General features: G+C 36.8%; 1 protein-coding gene across 1 annotated transcript in view; it reads right to left on the bottom strand.

Moving 5' to 3' along the window:
- Positions 1-21,773, bottom strand: part of JMY (junction mediating and regulatory protein, p53 cofactor) — a gene marked incomplete at its 5' end in the record, with an annotated part of 64,336 nt that extends 42,563 nt beyond the window's left edge. Inside the window, 2 exons of the mRNA XM_085322044.1 lie at positions 4,158-4,331; positions 21,195-21,773. Of these exons, the coding sequence (XP_085178170.1) occupies positions 4,158-4,331; positions 21,195-21,773 (753 nt within the window). The remainder of the gene's footprint in view (positions 1-4,157; positions 4,332-21,194) is intronic.
- Between the last annotated feature and the right edge of the window lie 3 nt (positions 21,774-21,776).

Genomic DNA, 21,776 nt, shown 5'->3' on the forward strand with positions numbered 1-21,776 from the left:
AAACACTCATACTAAAGAGAGTAAAGTAAGCTTATGGATAGAATATATGCGAAACAGACCTGCAACTACAGAATTCTGTTAYGTTTCAGATAGTATCTATCTAAAGGAATACTCCTCAAGGATCTTCATTATCTTCCAGGTTCTTTCTGGAGAAAGCTGGGACAATAAGGGGCAAGACTGACAGAATATAGATTTAGGCCAGGTCACATTATAACTTAGAGAGTGATCTGTCACCTTTTAACAGTTCCCCTCTTTACTGTTCTCCTAGATGGACTCATAATAGGCAGGAAAAGAGAAAAATAAGATATACCAAAAACAGATTGGTTAATAATAGGAAAGAACAAAAGCAAGCTGAGAGCACATTACACTTTCCAAACAAAAGTGATCTCATTTATGCTCTCTGTCTCTGTGCTGAGGCTACTCATAACATTTACGCTTACGATCTTTGCTGCCATCCTTTAACTATTCTGATSCTGCAGTATCCTTCTGAGAGGGAGAGAACCAAAAGTACACCGTGTTTAAGATGCAAGTATATCATGGATACTTACAGAGGCACAATGTTGTTTCGTGTTTTTTCTGGTAACTCAAAACCTTTCATTTCCTCTTAAAAATGCTGAACAGCAAGCTCTTTTCAGCAAACTCCCCACAGTGATTCTCATACCTTTTAGCTCAGGAGTAATAGCTAATTAAGCGCATACAAATGTGTGTATTACCTACAAATGCTGTAATCAGCATTCCACCCGTGCATTACTTTATGTCTAYTGACAACGAAATTGCCATTTTATTGACCAGTCTTCCAGCCAAGTCTTTTGCGAGGGAACTACTTCTTTGGGGGGAGGTGGGAAGGAGGGGTTTGGGGAGTGTACAGATCCAAACACTGGTTACATGCCATGGTTTTGTAGTCAGCAGTCTCATACCAAGAGCTCAGGCTCCTCACTGTCTGAAGACTACCAGCCTGCCTTTCATCACATTGCCAGTATAGAGCACCTTCCCCCCCCCCCCAAAAGAAAAAAGTATACAAGATCTTAGTTTTTAAAAATCAGTAATACATTTTGGTCTGAATTCTTTATAATTCTTATAAAGAAGAGCTTTAAAAATCAAGAAGATCAGATTAGACAGGACAGTCTAATTGAGAATATAAACAGAGACTGGCACACAACCTTTCCCAGAAAGAATCCGAGAGTAGAAAGACTATCATAGCATAACTCAGTATCTCCAGTTTTCCAGATATTGATGTCTAATACTTCCCAGCTTTCTGCTATCACAATCTGTAGCTAATTTTGCTTACATTAAGAATRAACTTTTACAGGAAAATAATCTATTTTGATAACTGGAAAAGATGTTTCCCGTTTCTATCCACAAATTTTAAGATCAAAAACATTACATATTTTTGTTTGGTTCATTAAATTTCTCAGGARGAGGGAGCACATTCAGTGCAGAAGGCATCTGCACAGCTGTTCTACTCTAATAGGCTTCTGCTAAGCACATACAGTTTTGTGCATTTGTTTGTTTCTCCCTTCCTTCCCACAAACTTGTCCCTTGSCTAAATTTTCACAGCAACAGCAGAAAAGTAATACCTAAGGGATCTATCATTCAATTTTTATGTCATACTCCAAAAAGAGAGGACACTAAAGACTGTTCTCAAGCACCATAGGTAAAGTAATTGATTTTTTCCCTTGTCTCATTCTGAAAGACGAAATTAAAGTTATTTAGATAATTAAAAAGAAATTAATAAAAAAAAGCGAAACAAAACAACTTCCACACAGATCAGTCAGAGACASATATCCAAAACAGAAAAGCAAAGACCTAAAAATGTCAAATAAAGTAATTACAGAAGGCATGGGCAATCCTGAATAAATACTGCTATTTGTATTCAACATGAATTATCCTTGTAACTTTTTCTTCTTCAATTTTARTAACTCATTCTGCACGGTGTTCTTTCCTTACCCTACTCTACATCCAAATTTCATCTTTCTCCTTGCAAGTCTTCATTTAAACAGTTTTGTTTGTCCACAGCTCCCGTTTCACCAAGGTACTTGCTTCAGAAATACTGAAGTGAAATACTGAAGAAGCGCAAGAATAGAGCTAACCCCAGCCCTGAGGGTTTGTAAAAGCCTATGGAGCTTTGCTCCATTATCAAGCCTTCCACAAACACACATGCTGCAAGTTAACACAAACCATCTCATGYACAAGTTCTATTTATAAACCAATTCATCTACCGTCGCTACACAGCATAATATATATTTTGTCATCTTAGATACAAGTACTGCTTTCTCTCAGACAATGAAATGCGAAACAAGAGATGGCAACTTTCTCTACCACACAATACAGACGACCAAGTTTTACAGCTCAAAAATTGCCAAGTTAGGAAGGGAACTTAATGTACATTAGATGCAATAACGTACTACTAAAATAATCAACCACAGAACATGTCTCTGAAGTTTACCAAAGTTACTCTTTCATGAAAAAACAAAAAGGAGATCTTTTAAAACTGAAGACCAAGATATCAATGAGGTAATGAGGTTATAAAAACAAAACAAACCCCCCCCCCCAAAACAGACTCTTAATTCATGTTCCATATTCAATATGTTTATCTTTTATTGCTTGACAGAAGAACAAAAAGCCTTCTACACTACAAATTCAAATAAAATGGAGACTAATTCATAATACTCTGAACAATGCTTTTACACAGCATATTGCTTGCAATCCTTAACAGTATAAAAAGATATGCATCCCAATTACCCATGCACTGACACTTMCCACACTGGGGAAGCACTTCTAGTTCAAATATCATTACATTAACTCAGTGAATTAGTTTCAGGTTGCTTATGTTTCTGAAAAATTACTTTAGTTATAGGCACAGAAATAGGTCAAAATAAAACTGGTTTGAAATCTTGAATCCTCCTGCCTGGCTCCCTCGTTCTATACTCAAACTCAGAGAAAAAACACTATCTTTTAAAACTGAAACCAGGAAAAACAAAGTTGGCTACCTGAATAAAGAAGCAAGCTTAGAACAGAATGACAACTGCAATTTAGACTAGAACAGGCCCATTTTAGCTCCTATGTCACAACACAAAACAACTACGAAAGCTACAGTCTAGGATCTGTTTAAGAACTGCTTGATCTGTCCAGAAGTACTTCAGACATGCAACAGAGCATAGTTGTCATTTTTGGTCAAGTCTCTAAAAGAAAAGGTAAAATGTCTAAAGAGGTTAYAATTACTTTTTAAAATAGTAAAAATATAACATGTTATATGCATATACAATGTACATGTGTATACACATATAACATGTTATAAAATACTTCTATAAAAATGTATTATTCTTTAGCTGGCTATACTTTTCTTAAACTCTTTGGAAAAATATATTTTTAAAATGTTACAACAAATTACATGTTATTAATATACTCTCCATGTATAAATGCTTCACAACATAAGAAACACTGACTCCTAATATTTTATCACATTATCTTAAACTAAAATAAAAAATAAGCTACTAAATAAACAATCTCTAAAAAAATTACAATACCACCAATCTTATAGATCATGTGTCTCCTTCTCTTCTAGGTATTAGTCACTACTCTAGAAATCACAAAGTTGTAAGTCTTACCTACTCACTTTAGGAATCAATTTAAAAAGTCAAACACAGGAAGTTAAGCAGGTAATAGTTAGCTGCGTGTGCAGAGATGTGCTCGCTATTCAAAAGTGCTCCTCTGAGTGCAGAAACCAAAAGGAATAGGGTCATTTAGTGGTGAAACCTTCATTGCATATACTCTATAATAAAAGCAGTCTCTAGGTGAGACTCACTTCTCACTAGGTATTTAAGCACTTAGAGGAAAAAACCCAATGCACTTCAAAATACACATGTACAGCACGTTTGCTGATAATATGTGCATAGCCTTATATGCACAGACATAAATATATTCTGCAGAGTGCTGATCTGTGAAAAATTAAGGAGAACTACAGAAGGCCTTCAAATTGCATAGAGATGTATTTTAGAATAGACAAAAGCTTACAAGCAGCAACAACTTCTTAAAAATAGAATTTAGCCAGTAAGAAATACCTAGATCACAACTTTACAAGTAAATAAAATGTATGATTTTTCCATTAATATGGAAAATATTAATATATTCGTATTGAAATATCAATATTCCCATACCTTTATCTGCTGTCTTCGAAGCATTGCAAGTTCCCTCATATCTCGAAATGGCTGTAGTAAGTATTGATAGAGTTCTGTGGTAGCTTCTGCAAGACTACTGTAGGCTTCATCTTCCATTTGATACAGTTCAAGCAGCTCTACCATGCTTTCTGTATTCTTATGCTTTTCCAGAAGCTGTGAAAAAGTGAGAAAAATGCCAGTTCAGTGAATGTATTCAAACACTCCTGTTAAAAAAAAAAAGTACAAAACATTTATTTGCCTATCCTCTTATCTTCTCTCACCCACAAAGTCATCACTCAGACATACTAAGAAAAATCTTAATCCCCACCCACATCTTGAACTAAGCCAGCCAAGTATGAGTACTTCTCTGAAAACCTTAACTCAAAATGTTCTTCAGTCCTACTGATCACTGCTTTCAGTCTTCAAACGCTAATAAACATGAGCATAAAGATGCAAGGACAGCAGGAAAAGCAACTCAGTGTAAGAATCTATAATGTATTAATCCAATATGCTATTTCACACATTTCCCACTTTTCAGGTGGGGGGGGGAAAGGAGGAGTGACAGGAAAGGAAATAAAGAGAAAAATCACATTTTGTTTTTTCTAGTCCTTTTTTCTTCTAGCCTGCAGGCACTTTGGACCCACACAGCCACCTGTCAAATCAGGACAGCTACACACAGACACACAAATCTGTGTTAAACAAAATAATGATATAAATTTCTGGTAATTTTACCTWCTGTTCTATGACTTTACCTTAGATAGTTCAGGCACAAAAGTTCAAATTCAAAAAGTTTCCATTGGAGTCTTTCTAAATGAAATTATCAAAGTATTTTAAACTTTAAATTACTAAAATTATTTTTAAGTCATCTAAAAAAAACCAAAACAGTAGCTTCCTACTATGCCTGTCCATTCCTGTTTGTACAAATTCACTATTCCCTTTTTTAATTTCCATGTTTGCTTTGCATCTATTTTGGGCATTTGCCTGGGCAGACCTCACATGCAGCTGTAAATCTTTTATGATTTCCAAAAAAATATTCAAATATTTAACTAAAACTAATCTCACAGAGATATATGGAAGTACTCAATATGTTTACAAAAATAAGATTATCTGAAATTAATTCTCCTCTTATGTAATTTTCAGACATTGAAAGTCCAAGTCCTTTGCCCTTTAKAGTATCATCTCAAAAGCACATATTCACAGTCCAGATTTACTTAAACTGAACACAGATTAGGGAAASTAAGGAATAAAGGTATTGTATCTTATATCCATTTATTAAAGTTGGATGCCCAGCTACCTGAAATATTCTCAGTATACTCAATTGCATCAAGTGCCATTACTAGAAGAGAAGAGGGGCCTGCAGACTGTCAGATGACAAGCTAGGAAGAGCTTTCCCTCTGCTAGGCTTGGCAGAGACAAGGCAAAGAGATTCAGGAGCGACAGAGGGAAAAGGAAGCAACACTCCTCAGCAGCTTGAAACATTTGCTGCATTATCTAGATCGTTTCACGTAGGAAATCGTTTCTTTGCAAGATCATTTGCTACGTGCTTCTGCTCTCTTCCAGCAGCACATAATATTCTGTGCCATTTGAATTCTTACGGACAATATTGGGTAGTATTTTGTGGCTTGCAGGCTATAAAACTAATGCTTTACAAACTTTCTGGGTTGAACACATGTAACTTTACCTACAATTGCAGGGACTCAGATGCTCCTGGTTTTGAGTCCTAGGTTCCTATGAATTTTGTGTGTTATTCTGGCCAGCAATTTCCTAGTCTATAAGGCCACCTTCTTCCTCAGCTCCTCTCACTTGCTGCTACTGTGTCAAAGCAGCCGCCATACTCAAGCCTTCTCCTACTTCCACTTGGCACTATCACAAAACCCTTCTATAGTCCCAAAGCTGTAGTTATCTCTCTGTCAAGATCCTGAGAAAACAAATCTTCTAAATAAGAAYGGTCTCTATTATGCTTAAGAGCTCTGCAACACTCTAATGTTAGTTTTCTTTTCAATGTCCAGGCTACTAATATCTGCTTATTAAATAAGGAATTACACATGTGTTTACATATTTATTTCATTTTGGAACTCCTACTATTCTTTAGGATACAAATCCCACAGACAAAGTAAACTTTTCACCAATAAAGGATAACCTTAAGTAATCTAATATCAAGAATGGAACAATACAATATATGGGATTTTTCCTCCTTTCACAGACCATTTTCAAGGCATATTTAATAGTTCTGAAATTCTGGAAGACAGTCATAATTTTTACAGAAGGCTGGAAATGGTACAGATACAGTAGTGAAGTATCATGGTGTTCCAGCAGGTAGAAAAGAGAAGTAAATGAAGATCTTTACAACATCTTGCCAATATCCAATCCTATTGGTCTGCTGCTTTTAGTGGAGATTCTCCAATCCTAARCCTAGAACACAAGCAGAGAGAGCAGATCCAACTACTCCTCAACTCCTCTGAAAATACTACACCATCATGGAGTAAAACTCTATTAAGTACAAGAGAGGGCAAGTTATTCACATATAAAATATGCATTTTCAAATTGTTAACAAAAGGTAAGCAGCTATTTTTACTTCCTGAGCCAAGCACCAACACAGACTATTTCCTGTGCCTAAAGAGCGCTTTTTTGAATGCAAATAGAGATGAAGCCTCATATAAACTACAATTGTCAGAAAAGACATAACAAAACTGGAAACCAACCTGAAAACCGAGGAGTACCACCTTGTTTGGTTTGGATCAAAGACCAGATAGCTATCTGCTAGGGACATTCTTCACAACAGGCAGGAAGGTTACCAAGCCGTGACAGAAYGAGCCTTGGAAGAGACAGCGTCATCACTTCCACCCACCCATTAATATGTTCCCATACAGACTCAGTCAGATGACGTTTCGGGGGAAAACATCTGATCRTTAACCTTAGAAATGCTGCGTATCAGCTCAAAAGCACATCTACAAAATTTTGTCCTGCCAAATCAACAATATAATATTGCTGCCTCAAACTTCATCTGAGTTAAAGGCTAACGAGAGAAAGAAAACACAAGAGAATTATGAAAGCCTCCAGTTTGGGACAATAAAGCAAAATACAGAAAAAACGATTCTCATATGAAATGACAGYTATGTTTGGATGTTTAAACGTAAGAGTCAAAATACTCTCACTCACTTCTTAGAACTGACRTGGTTACCACTAAAAGAACAAGCTTCATCAGTACAGTATGGCATGAACAGAAGACTCGTAATTCAGATACTGCTACTTACAAACCTGATGAAGAGTCCAGGCTGCYTTCGTGCCACAGGGCTGCCTGCCAGCCCTGAAGGGGACACTGACACAGGAGACAGCTGGCGCTAAGCTGCCCGCCTAGAGGATCCCTCCCGCGTTGCTCTGTAAAGTTGCCTGGTGGAAGCTTTCTCGTCCCGCAGCAAAGTCAGATGAACCATTTTTTAGCTGGCTGCCATTCAGCTTTTAGCTTTCAAGACTGTCATGTAGCAATAATGCTGGGTCTAGCACAGAACCCACAAAATTAATAATGTCGTAAGGCAAACCAGGCCCTCCAGTCTCACAGATCATTAATTGAGTATGTTCAAATTTTCACATAGCCAGTATCAAGAGGATAGTGTGTATCAGATACATGAAAATTCAGCTAGTCCTTTTAGTAACACAGAGACATTAGTTAACTTGGCCAAATGCCTAAATCAACCTGGTACCTTAGAACTATGCAGTTTTCCGTGTATTAGCATAAAAATAAGTGAACAAATTTTTGTGGCATACTTTATGTCCCACTGATGATTATTTCCCATCACAGACATTCAGTGTTACTGTTCATTTACTTCAACAGCCTCAATATAAATTTTTGACTTCTGCAATTTTTAAATTGTATTATTAAAAGAAGTGGGTGGAGGAGGGAAGAGTAATATCCTGTACAGGCTTGACTAGTGCTAGACCCATTGAATACTGCATTTATTTTAAGAATCATGTTTCACAGATGTTACATTGTTCACAACTAAATGAATCCATATATTCTGGGTAACCATTATGCAGATAGACTCTAACCCACAGGAAACGCCTTTTTTTTTTCTTTTTTTTCTCCAATTTAACAGCACATTTATTTGAACTATAGAACAAAGATTATTTCTGTCTTCAGTATTTAAAAAAAACACTACTTTTTCTATAAAGCTTTAAAGGCAATACAGAGGACAGTGAAATTGTATGCGAGTTAACCTCAATTTTGAGCAAAATCCAAAGCTTGATTTAATTAATGAAAAGTCTTTTCTTACATTTCCTTTGCTATTCTCAAAACATCATCTGTTATTCCCATTTGTGTATTTTTGTAAAACATMGTAATATGCCATCTATCCAATTTTAGCTAAAATAAATATTAAAGATTCTTCTCAGTCATTAACTAGGCTTTTTCATAATTTTAAAACAATAACAATAGAATTACCTATTGTCATATGAATTTAGGTTCTCAGAAGCCTGCCCGTACTACYTGCCATTTTCAGAAACAATTTTAAAGCTTTTTGATTGGAGAAGCATATTTAAAATCACAAGGGAAACTGAAGAGTAGTTATTTTCAGAGAGCAGTATACTGCTATAGATGAAGCAGTTGTTATATACTCCATCCTTTCTACCAAACAGCAGTCCTAAGTACAAAAATCATCTAATCCTTCTATTGATAAACTAGCAATAGACTACAATGAGCTCCAGACAATAAGTTCCAAAGAAATAAAACTCCAGAGTGCATAGAATTTGGATGCAATGTCAGTAATTGAATTTAGACTGTAAGTTGATMTATCAGAACATGCTTAAAGCATGTTTTTAAGCATGCTTTAAAACTTTTTTAAACTTCAAAACTCTTTTAAAACTCTCTCTAGAAAGCAGTTTTTAAAACAGAAATATTCCTATTAAAAATAAACATACTCACAACTCCTAGTAATCAGCAACATATTCAAGCGCATGAAATCTGTGTTACAGCTAGGTAATTTACTTTTCCTCTCTCTTATACACATGATCCCTTATTTAAAATGTTACCTTTTGTTTCTGAAAGATCAAGCCTTGCCAGAACATTCAGCTTTCTGCTTGCATGACTGCATTACCGAATTCTCCAACACAGATCTAAAACAGATTTTACTGTTTGGGATGGAAATCATCTAAGAGAATGCAAAAGATGTATACAGACAGCTGGGGTGGCATAAGTAAACAAGGTAGTATTACCCAGCATGAGGAGCGCTGGAATCAGTGCTACATTAGTCTAACTTCTTAAGATTAGAGGAAGATACAAACAGTCGAGTCGCATATGTAACCGATTTGGAAACCACAAAGGTAACCGGTACATAAAGCAATCATCCACCTACTAAGTGGACAAAATGCTGAAGGATCCAATCTTCTCAGCCAGGCTTTTGAGGATAGGGGATTGAACTATATGCCAATGCAAAGCAAAGGTTAATGCCTGGGTGTTGGCGGGGATTTCTGTATGGCTGTTTACAAAAGGACTAAGTTAATTAAAATAATCAAGCCAAACTAAAAGCAATTATAGCAAACAAGTTTATCAAGGTTTGTAGTTATTCTAAGAAACAAATAGCAAACAAAAACAAGGTATTGGGAAGTAGTAACAAGGGTGTTTAGTACTGCCCCAGGAGCTGTTAACCTGCCACTTTTGTCATGTTCACTTATAGTGCCTACCAAAATGCACCTCATTTCAATACACAACCTGCAATACTAGTCAGCAGAAAAAGGRAAAACTGAACTATCGGTAAGAACAGAAGTAGTATTTCAAGGTAGCCAAGTGAGACAAAACATCATTTCAATGTATGCATCGCTATTGAACAACATAATTTCTCTCCTCCCACACAAAATTTAAGTAGACATCTCAGTAGAACTATGTATATTGTGTGGGGTGGGGTGGGGTGTATAATTTCTTGGAATATCAAAAGACTCAAGGTTAAAGCTGCCAACTCCAACTACAAAGTATTGCACATTAGATCTTTTCTGAAAGTTCACGAGAGAGATGCCAACGATTAAAAAACATGTATCTCCTTCTCTGTAAACAATACAAGTATATATGTGGCAGCATGGCAGGAGTTGCTTTTATTTTAAGACAGCACTTGTCTAAGTAACTCACCCTATTGTGTGATGTGCCACTCCAGAGYTACACCATCATATCAAATTGAACCATACCAGCTATTTGAATTCAATGTATTACTTGGAATGGCACAGCCACAAATAAGCTATTTAAATCATAGTAAACAAAGGCTAATTACATAGGAGTGTCATGCTTTTTTTCCTGCTGTCAGTAACACAGAAATAAGTATTTACATTATAGTGTAACCTGGTAAACAAAATAGATGAATTTTCCATATTTCAAAGTTAACTCTGGGATTCCTATTCCTCCCTTTGGAAAGAGGCAAAATAACCAAAAGAAAGTCATTAATGAATCACTGATCAGTTGGAACATAGTAACATTAAAGCAAAAGACTTCCAGGCAACACCTCACCCTGAAGGCTTGGCAACAGCTATACTCTACTYGCATCCTAATAAGTTCTAACTTTTCCTGCAGGAGTTTGATCGAAAACACCCAAAAACCAGACAAGTGAGAACACACATTAAGGTAAGTGTTCATGCTGTGCCACAAAATATACTAACGTTTGGTCCACGGATCCTCCATTCTGTGTTTCTTATCTCTGCTGTTCATTAGGAAACATTTCCAAGAGTATCAAAGCCAACAACCACCTAAATCGAATAAAATTTGCATACAATGAATGCACTTATTTAAATGAATATTATGACATTACTCTTAGAGCCCCTTCCTTTGTGTGAGATTTGTAATGTTGGGGCACAGAGGTCTAGCCAACACTTAATCTGCTAAAGAGAAAACAATTCTCCTAGGAAAACAAATGTCAAAACAAGAAAAAAAAATTCTAAGGTATAAACAACTTCACTCTGAAGTCAACTCATGGAACTTCATCATCAGCACTGAATTAGTATTCTTACAAGTTTTACAATGCATTTGGTGTGGTAGAAGATAGTCTTAAATGTCTGATATATAATATTTGCAAAATATTAATCTGATGTTAGACTTCTTTAAAATCTAGTTTAAAGGAGATAGAGCATTGTGGCAAAAACAGACTCAGAGCACTAGTAAGGGTGAATTTATTTCTTAAAACTGAGCTGAACTAATGGCTTGCTCCTACTGAAAGGAGATCCCATTTTCCATTCTCCTTCCTTTTCTTCTTCCACCTCCACCCCAGTTYCTTGTTCCATCCGCTCTCAGGTACATTTTCCCACTCCCTCCATTACACTGGCTTGGTCCTTCTCAGACCCTTCAACAAAGTAACTGAGTATCTGGCAGAAGAGTATTTTTGGAACTTCTCTCAGATTAATTTCTCGGAATTTAATGAGTTGAATTAGCACAACTCAAGGAAAGGAAGAGGTAGGATCTCCCCATTTCAGCATCAGTAARCTGATGAAAGGTAGGTTATGTACTCGGGCATGAGCCAGCTCTTCAGCTCCCTTTGATAGGGTGGCTGGCTTGTTAGCCACCTTCAAATGTTAGGCAACAGCTGCTGGGTAATTCCAATGGACCTCTGTGCAACTTCCAAAGGCTACTACAGTTCAGCTTCGATCCAACCTCTACAGCACCTTATCCAAAGGTGAAGGCATGGAAAGTCAGGTTTAAGAAGGAAACAACACTACGCATGATTAAGCCAAACTTTGTAAGTTTCTAAACTAAAATGATTTTTTTAATGTAAAAGCTGAATACAACATTAAAAAACAAACCCTGGCAACACAATCCCCACATTTACAGCCTAGTATTATTAACTAGTAAGAGGCTAAATAAGGTATCAAGAAACTTCTGGCATCTCATATTGTGCACAGTTTTTMCTCCCACTCTAACAGCAAATAGCATGTAACTATCAAACTATTAAATCAATTTCCTAACAGTACAACATTCAGAACAGAGTAATTTAAATTAGTATCAAGGTTGTGTTCTGTGTTGTTATCCATTTGGGTTGGCTTTTGTTCCTACTTTCACAGAGAAACAGGGAGGGGAAGAAAGGACATACCAATGAAATGTTAGGGAGAAACAAAATCCAGCCAACTCTAACAAGGGTGTTTAGTATTTCTGATAAAACTCTTCATGCTGAACCATACAGATAAAAGAAGCACAATAAAGCACAGTTGAAATAATACATACAATTTATTTATTAATCCAACTCTTCTCAGATTGATCCAATATTTAAAGTACCTTGGGGTTTTTTTAAAACACAAAACTCCTGTCATATACTCATTTCTAGTGGTGGCAAACTGCAATAATTTGGGCTCTGAAGCCATAGAGTAATTTTTAGGAAAACTGTAACTTTTTAGGAATGTATATGACTGATCTACAGTTTTGCCTCCCTCAAAAGCTTCACAATTGCATTCACGCATTTTTCAATTTTCCTTAAAACAGAGATGTAAAGTACACAGTATCATTTGAGTTCTTTTTTTTAAAAGAAGAACTAATCTAAATTGGTCCTACTTTGAGCACAGGATGGACTTGGCAATCTGCAGAGATCCCGTCTAACAAAATAATCTTCTAACATAATAGGAGACTCTTAGAGAGTCTCCTTCTCTGGAGATACTCAAAACCCACCTGCACGTGATCCTGTCTAACATGCTCTAGGTGACCCTGCTTGAGTAGGAGGGTTGGACTGGATACTCTCCAGAGGTCCCTTCCAATCTCAATCATTCTGTGATTCAGTAATCTATGATTTCAAGTTATCAAAAAAAACTTTTACAAAACTCTCTCTCTAAAGCATTTGAAAACAAGCCACGATGCAATACTGTTCTGTGAAAAGTTATGCTACAATTCATTTAAGATGACCCACATAAATTGTCTGCAAGTCATCACAAACAAATGCTAATTAAATCTTTAAAACATCTTTTTCAAAGGAAAAACAAATCCTGTTCCATTAATACCAATAACATGACAGTTTCTCTAAAGGAAGATCATATGAACAGTTGTTTACAACTGCATCTTGAAAAGTATTATAATAGTAGTGTAAAACAACAATTTTAAACATCTTTTCCAAAAGCAGAAGTACTCAACTGCACTTTCAGAAACCTTGAAAAACACTGCTGAATGACACACTAAAAGTATTTTATAACACCTTTTCAGAAGGAACCTGTAGCCAAAAACTAAATTTATGTCCATGAATCGTTCCAACTTTTCTGAATGGTTAACGTTTGTCTGCCTCATAGATTACAAAAAAAATTCCTTACCATTCCATCCCATTGGTAGCTTTTACTGTACAAATACCACAAATAGTTGGAGAGGAAATCCAGAGGGAAAAAAAAACAACAAAAAAAAACTTAACAATAAAAGGTTTTCAACTAAAAACAATCTGTGCCAAAATTTTTGCAACCAGTCAACGGAGTAAGAGGCAGACATGGCAGCAGCACTCTATTTGCATCTATTCTACACAGCTTTACGTGACAAGTTTCAAACACCAGCCTGCCAAGGGAGCTGTCCTCACATCAAAATACCTCTCTGGCTATTGCTAGGACAGCTGATCAAAAAGTAAAATTCAAACTCCACAAATAAACCTCTAACAGGAAGTTATTAAGAAGAAAGGACAGAGATGAAAAGCAAGAACTAGTAAACAAGGAGACATTTCTGAAAAAAATGCAAGTTAAAAACTCATGCAGGCTTAACAGTAGAATGTCTCCAAAGCTTTCAGTGGGATAAGTAACTTTTTATAGTAGGGATGAATTTAGCACTGTTTGTTAATATTCTCACAACTGATAATGGTTTAGTTTAATTATAATCAGGCCTATCTCTTTCAGAAAATGGTTGGCCAAGTTTCAACAACTAAAACAAAAACACATTTCCCATATTAATTTATAGTATTTATGACTAAAAGATGCTATGAGATCATCGGATCTCCCTGCCCAAAAGATTTGGACCATTTTTATAATCACGTTTGAGTTATCCATAGGCTTCAGTAATTTTCTTAAAGACTCATCCATATTCTAGCAGGTATCACCATCAGATTTCTAGATCAGATCATATTATTACTTTCTGTAAGGACACAAAAATTCTTTCATTCCCATTCTTAAACATTCTTCCATGCTTGGTACTAAATAGCACTGCACTCAAACRGACTTTCAGTGAACTATGTTGTGAATAGTTATGGTGATGTTAGTAACCTAAAAGATGTTTAAGTATTTTAAATAAATTGTTCCAATGCATATTAACTTTGGCTCCCTTCCTTAAAAATTCTCAGTCTTCTAATAAAGATCAGTATAAATAATATGGTTAAAACTACAGTTGCCATTATCTTAATATGCCACTTTTCCAGATTTACTGTCATGCTGAGTACCAGCAGCAGTATAAAACTTCTAAACACTCATTTTTCAACACAGTAAAATATTTATGACAGCAGAGTATCTTATTTACAAGTTTTTAATACATAGTAAATTAACATCAACTTTTTAAAATGAAATTAATTTCTTTGTAATTAGTTCTGCTTGTTTTCTGGGATAGAGGGAAGAAACAATGAATAACTTTCATACTACTGGCATCTGGCACTGGAACTACCCAAAATTGCAAAATATGTTCTAGGCACAGATTCCTCTATAGAGTTCAATAAGTGTTCATTTGTTTCCCTTACTTTTTGTACAGTATACCCATACTATAATTCTACTGTGGGTAATGCTGTATCACCAAATCTGAATAGTTGATTCTTCTCCGGAGAGAATAAAGGACAAGGTGGATTGAGCTGCTTTTAAAAGATACCCTCAACAGCTAAAGCAACACACTCAACATCTCACAACACAACCTTATTTTAAGGACAAGCAGTATTCAACAAATAGCATTCTGAATACTAGCTCAAATATATCCTTCCCTCTACTCAGCACCGAGGAGGCCGTATCAGGAGTGCTGCATCCAGCTCTGTGCTTCTCCGTACAAGAAAGACAAAGACTTGCTGGAACAAGTCCGGTGAAGGGCCACAAAGATGATTATGGGACTGCAGCATCTCTCAGATCAGAAAAGGCTGGGAGAACTGCGACTGTTCAGCCTGGAAAAGAGAAGACTCAGGGGAATTTTATCAATGTTTATAAATATCTGATGGGACGATGTGAAGATGAAGCCAGAGTCTTCTCAGTGGTACCTAGTGACAGGATAAGAGGCAATGGGCACAAATCAAAACACAGGAAATTCCACAYAATCATAAGAAAATGTTTTTTCCTAATTCTCTTCTCAGGTATTTGGATAGGGACAAGAACTAAGAGATTGGCAAACTGTTTCTTTAATTTCTAAAAATTAAGGTCAAGTTTACTGGGCTAAGGGTCATACTGAACAGTGTTGCTATATTTTTATAGAATGTTACTATTATTTTGATGAAAGATTTAAGTTTTGTCAGGTAAGCAAATTCTTCAAGCAGTTCTCTTTTTCTTTGTGTATATATATTTTTTTTACATTTCTTTGTGTCTTGAAGGAATACACAGTTACAAAGCATTCTACTCTTTTCAAATCGAGTAGTGTTCCAGATCATCTTCAGCTAGCTAGCTAGCTCTTGCCAAACTAACAAGGCATTAATAAAACAATACATGAAGTCTATCCACATATGTATGCCATATGTGACTTGCAGAAGCTGGGGGGGGGTGGTATTACACAAAATCTAGGAGAAGAATCCTACTGAGACTGGAAAAGACAACAGAAAAAGACTGAGAAAAACAACGGCAGCAGCTAAAACTCTAAGTAGCCCTACAAGCACAATTCTACAGATCTCAAGCTATTCGATGCTACCCATAAAACAGAATTAAAGAAATCAGCAATAGGGGGGGGGAAGCACTGAGTCAGGAAGATGTCAAATGGAAAACACTGGAATGGAAAATGGACAAATGATTGCAAAATCTACTATTTACCTTTTAATTTGAAATTTTTATTGAGCTTAGAACATTCTACTTCACAAGCTAAGGAGAGAAGCAAACACTGTAGTGATGTGATCTAATGTCTTCCAAATACTGAATCCTAGAAACCATTTTAAATCATGTGTTTCAGAGTGGTAATGCAATCATATCTTAAGACTTTGGGCAACTATATGATTCGCTATATGATTAGGCTTTGCACTATTTAATTACCCTTTCTACTAAAAGGGTTCAGGAATCTCAAGAAAGCATGATATAAAATCCTTTCCATCCTTCCATGTCGTCCATTAGTATCATCTGCCATAACAGAATATTTAACTTGTAGTATATATTTACATATATAGACACATTTCAGAAATTCACTGAAATACTTTGAAAAGAAAAATATCAATGTGACTTTAATTTCTATTATTTCTAGAAGACAGGGGGAAAAGCATCACTCCACATGTCATTCTGCTTATCTGAAAATACAGCACAGTATACTTACTGCTGGGTCTCAGGCTTAGCAAGTGAATCAGGTATGACGTCCAACCTCTACAGGTGCCGAGTCTTTAAAATTCTTATTAACTTCAGACTAGTTCAAAACAGCCATAAATAATTGCTAATGACTCCAAATGCAGATTATATAAATAAAATGATGACGGCTGGCAAGGATAAACACTGAGAAAATGTCTTCGTTTGGACAGCAACAGAAGTACTAGCCAGCGCATTACTATCATGTGGCTGTTTCGTAGTAACTTGGAGACTACTTACCTATTCTACACAGCATAYCCTACAGCTGCTAACAGATGCTAAGTTTTGGTTAGCACTAACTTACAGTACTGGTACAATACTTAAACAGTCTATTTATGAAGTATTGAGGAGAAAATCAGAACAGTTCTGCTGAAAACAAGCGCTGTCTCTACAGCTAATGAGCACATACAAACAGCTTTCAAGCAAATATCGGTAGGATTTCCAGAATGCTAAGCATTAGTCTAATTCTGTTCTATTCACATCATCAGAAAAAAAATATATAAACAGCACATCTTCTTTTAACTATGTTCCCAAAGTTAAATTTGAACCAGTGTTCTCCTTTCTCACAATATACCTTATGAAACTTCTAAATCTAATTACTGAAGTTAACATACAGGATTCAGTTGTCTTTGCCTCTTACACAGAAGGTATTTCACTGGTTTGTATGAAAATCTTACTGATAGTGATTTCAACACCAAACTGTTCAGTAATCCAGAAGTAAGTTAATACAAATCAATATATATAAAAAAAATTCAACGTTTCAATAATACAAAAAACTTCCAACTCTTTAAACTGCCAATAGAAACAGCTACCTTACTTCTGGAATATCACAGTATTCATATAGTGCCATGCTATCTAACACATTTATTTTAGTACYGAACAAAGTTTTCTTGGTTACTGAGACCATCACAAATATTATTTTCACTAAATATTAGAACAGACTCAACAAAACAAAGACTAAACCACAGCTGTTACTTAGGTTATTTTGATGAACACAGAAATACGTGACATTCTTTGAAATCAGCAAATGTGAAATCAGTTATAAGTGGACCAAGTCATTATCAACATGTATGATTTGACAATCTGAGTTCATTCATTCAAAACCAAAACTTCTCTACTAGAGCTGTGCAAACGTCATAGGAAAAAAAATATAAACACACCAAATAAGAAAATAAAATGACAATACAGCTTTCACACACACACACACACCTGTGTTTTGTTCTCATACAACAATGAGTTGTTATCCATAACAAAATAGACAAAAGGTTTAGATGGAAACTTTTCTTAATCTTTCTAGCCCTTTGAATCAAAAGTAAAATGAAGCCTATCAACATCAAATTAAAGTCTCCTGGGCTTTTCTGGTGCTTAGTAAAATCTTCCAGTATACAGGGGAAAGAGCTTAAAATTATCAGTAGGTCCTCACTCCAAGACAATCTTAAACTAGCCACAGAAAACATGATGGTCTCAGAATGTCTKCAGAATTTAATCACGTACAAAAAGTGTTTCTGAACACGCAGAACACAAAGACCATCTTTCAACAGTCTGCCTGCAGATACCAGAATTCAAAGATTWTCATGAACAACAACAAAATGAAAGCAAGTCTCTAGTTCTGTTAACTGGTATTCAAGATCCTATAGACTGTCATCTGTCAAACTTAAGACAACTGTGGTTGTCTAAAGAATAAGCGTGCAATGGGTTATGTTTGTCAGCATGATTCAGTCCCCAATCCCTCTTAATCTAGTTCGTATTACACAAATAACTACGCTTCTTCAGTAAAATGGTGGCCACATACAACCTTTTCCCAATATAGCAATGACAAGAGATACACCACCATCTTTGACGTTACCGGACAAAAATTTACAAGTACGTACACTTATCCTACAATAACATCTTCCACATTATAATAGCCATGAAATTGGCAGTGACAGGAGYACAGAAAGGAACTTTTTCTGCCTTCCAGAGGCAGAAGTTTAAAATACTGGTAAKACTGGCCAAGAAGATGGAATCCCAAATGAGGATTCAGTGGCAGCCTTTCTATTACAATAATAACATTTTTTATCTAGCCATTAACTGATTCTTTGTCATGCTTACCTTTGGGAGCTTTGTCTTCTAGTTAAGTATCTGATTAATTTTTTAAACAGGCATAAACTTAATGAACTAGGGCTCCAAACAAGCGTTTATTAGTATTCAAAAATAAAGTAGAAAAATATTTCCTCCTACAGATACAAGTTTTTACTTTAGCATAAATTGTTCCTAAAATATTTCAGAATAGTTTTATTTGAAAAAAAWAAAAAGATACGCTATTTCAGAAAGGCAAATTATGCAGAAGAAATTAATTCCAGGTCATATAGTTCCTCTCCAACTATTTTTTCTTCCTGATCTTGGATCTGTTTCTACATGCAACATTTTTCTGGCTTATTAAAGGTTTATAATTGAAACAGATAAAAATGCCTATTATAAAGCACAGCAATTATTAACTGCTGTGAAAATAAACAGGCTAGTGACTAACTTTTGAAACAGCAGATGGCCAAGCAGGGGATGCTGAAACAATGAACACAAGAGATTTTGCTGCTCACTTGGCTTCTCCATCCCAAAAACCAATCAACAAACTCCGCAAGCATTTCACAATAATATTTTAATTGCTCAGAGAAACTTGTCCTGGAAATAATATTCTGAAATATTAAATAATTATAAACCTCAGAAGCATTCTTTAAAATGTTAAGCCCAAGTCTTCACGTTCTAAACTTGCTTTTAGACCAAGCTTGCATTCCTTATTTGTTATACTCCTTGATATTTTTTTCAGTTGCAAATTCTACACAGTCCCTTACTCATCTCTCCTCAAAGTTCTGATAAGAGGTAAACTCATCTAAAATTGCAGGAATTCCACATTCCCAACAGCTGACAGGAAGATTTCAAGTACAAATGGAAAAGTGAATTAAAAAAAAAGAGATGAAATGTTGATTCTGTAGGTTTTTCTTGATGCTGTGAAAAACCTTTATTTCAGAAATATCCAGCAATACCTATCATCTATTGCTTCATTTTCTCAGAATTACAACAACAAATGATATTTTCTCAGAAGACAGATATCATGAACAAAGTAAACCACTAACAGGTAAGGAAAATAGAAACCCAAGAGCCAGAAGGGAAAGAGCAGCTCATTCTACTGGTTTCTTTTCTTAAACATGAACTACCTTTAATTAAAGAAGGATCAACTTACACAATAGACAGTGACAGAAGTACACCTGAACTGACTGACTTTAGGTACACCACTAGATTGGTTACCATGGGGAAGGAAGGTAGCACTGTGGTAAAATACACATATACATGCTAACACTTCATCTGCACCACATTCTGAATATTAATCGAGAATAAGATGCTGTAGTTTAAAAATCCTGACAGATAAGGCTTGTATAATCTACCAATAACTGATACATTTTTTGCCCATGTTAGTGATGCTAACAGAATTTGAGATTCTCCAGATAACAAACAGTTCTTGCAGAGTAATTCTGAACCAACGGTTCTCAAAAAAACATGCACTTTGAGTTAGATAATCATTCCCACATCCACATTTTTAACAGAACTGTTCATACAGGAGAAAAAAAGTTCACTACCACACATTTTTGAACATGCAGTACTGGCAGCATACAAGGAGCTGGAGCAGCCAACCTTGACTTATATCCATACAACAGAATTTAGAAGGTATTTGCAAAATTAGAAATTCCATAATCTAATTCATACATAAAGCCATGTCTAGATAGACCTTTGTGTAGCGTTGGTCCAGAACATACAAACACAAAAAGAGGTGTAAAATTCTCAAAACTACTGGGGAAAATCTGGGTCCTCGGGTACCTCAGTCCACAAAAAAGCAGGAAAAAAAWATCTCACAGGCTGAGGCAGTGTCAGCAGTATCAACCTCCTCAACTACTTTTCCCCTAAACAGAAAAAAGTAAGAGAAAGAGAGAGCTGGTATGACTTGAAACATCCAAGCCTTGTCAGATGCTGACTGACAATGGCAATGCTAGGACCAGAGAGCTTGCCAGTAAAATCCTAAAAACCATGAAGCAGGCTCTGAAGACTTACCAGCTTAACGTAAGTGTAGTTATTCCAATTCCAACAGAAACATCATCTCAACTGAAATACTAGATTCAGCACCCAGAGCCTGTAGGAACCTAGAAATTTTTGTCTTCAGAAGCCTAAACTGTACTGCCAAACACTACATATTGCTGCTCCTATTAAACAGGAAAACCCAGACTCCAATATATCCTGGTGCAAAGCAAATGCAACAACAAAAGTCTGGTGGTAGGACCTTGCCCAAACCAGCAGGTTCTTGGTCACAAGAATTCCACCACACTTAAACGACCAGGGAAATCTGCACCTTCTTAATCCTGACACCAGAGATCTTGGAAAGGGTTAAGCCTCATTTTCTTAGAGTCTCAGAAGTTTTATCTTTAAGTGAGACAGCTTTCTCTTCCTGTACCTTTTTTTTTCTGGTTCGTGAATTGATCAGTTCTGCAAAGGGAGAGAGGAGCAGCAGGAGAGAACAACTAAATAAGATGGCACAGGGTAAAAAACAGGCAACATCAAGGTAAAGGGACCCAGACTATGTGCCAGCCTCACCTCCTGGATTCGCTTGCGGGCCCGCTGCAGCACCTCCTCGTATCCCTTTTGTCGCAGCTCACTCAGGCTCTCGTAATACTCTTCAGGGTCGTCAGTCTCGGTGAAAAGCACCTGCGAAAGGATCTTCCAGCCGCAGGTGTCTAAGCTGTGGACCAAGTAAACTTGTAGTTTGTAGCAAAGCGCATCCATCTCCTGCTCAGAAAGCTCCGGGGCTCCGAACAGCACCGTCCACATGCCCGAGGGCTCCTCGGGGAAGGCCGGCAGGTAGGGCTCCAGCTCCGAGTTCACCGAGCACAGCTGCTGGTGCACAGCCCGCAAGTCTTGGAAGGAGAAGAGGCCGGCCCAGCTGCACTCCTCCCCCGCCGGCTCCGCGTCGGGAGCCGCCGGCTCGGCTGCCGGCAGCGGGGGGCATGGCAGCGACAGCGAGCCGCCCGCCGCCTCCTCCTTCCCCAGCTCCAGCACTTCTATGTCTTCGGCGGCACCTGCCGCCTCCGGGCCCCGCGGCGGCCTCCGCGCCGGGCTGCTCTTGGCGCGCAGCGGGCTCCTGGGCAGCGCCTCGGCGCGGGGCTGCGCGGCGCCGCG

Source organism: Rhea americana, unplaced genomic scaffold (assembly GCF_003343005.1).
Source record: "Rhea americana isolate MKP2758 unplaced genomic scaffold, rheAme1 scaffold_74, whole genome shotgun sequence".
In the NCBI taxonomy this organism is placed as follows: domain Eukaryota; kingdom Metazoa; phylum Chordata; class Aves; order Rheiformes; family Rheidae; genus Rhea; species Rhea americana.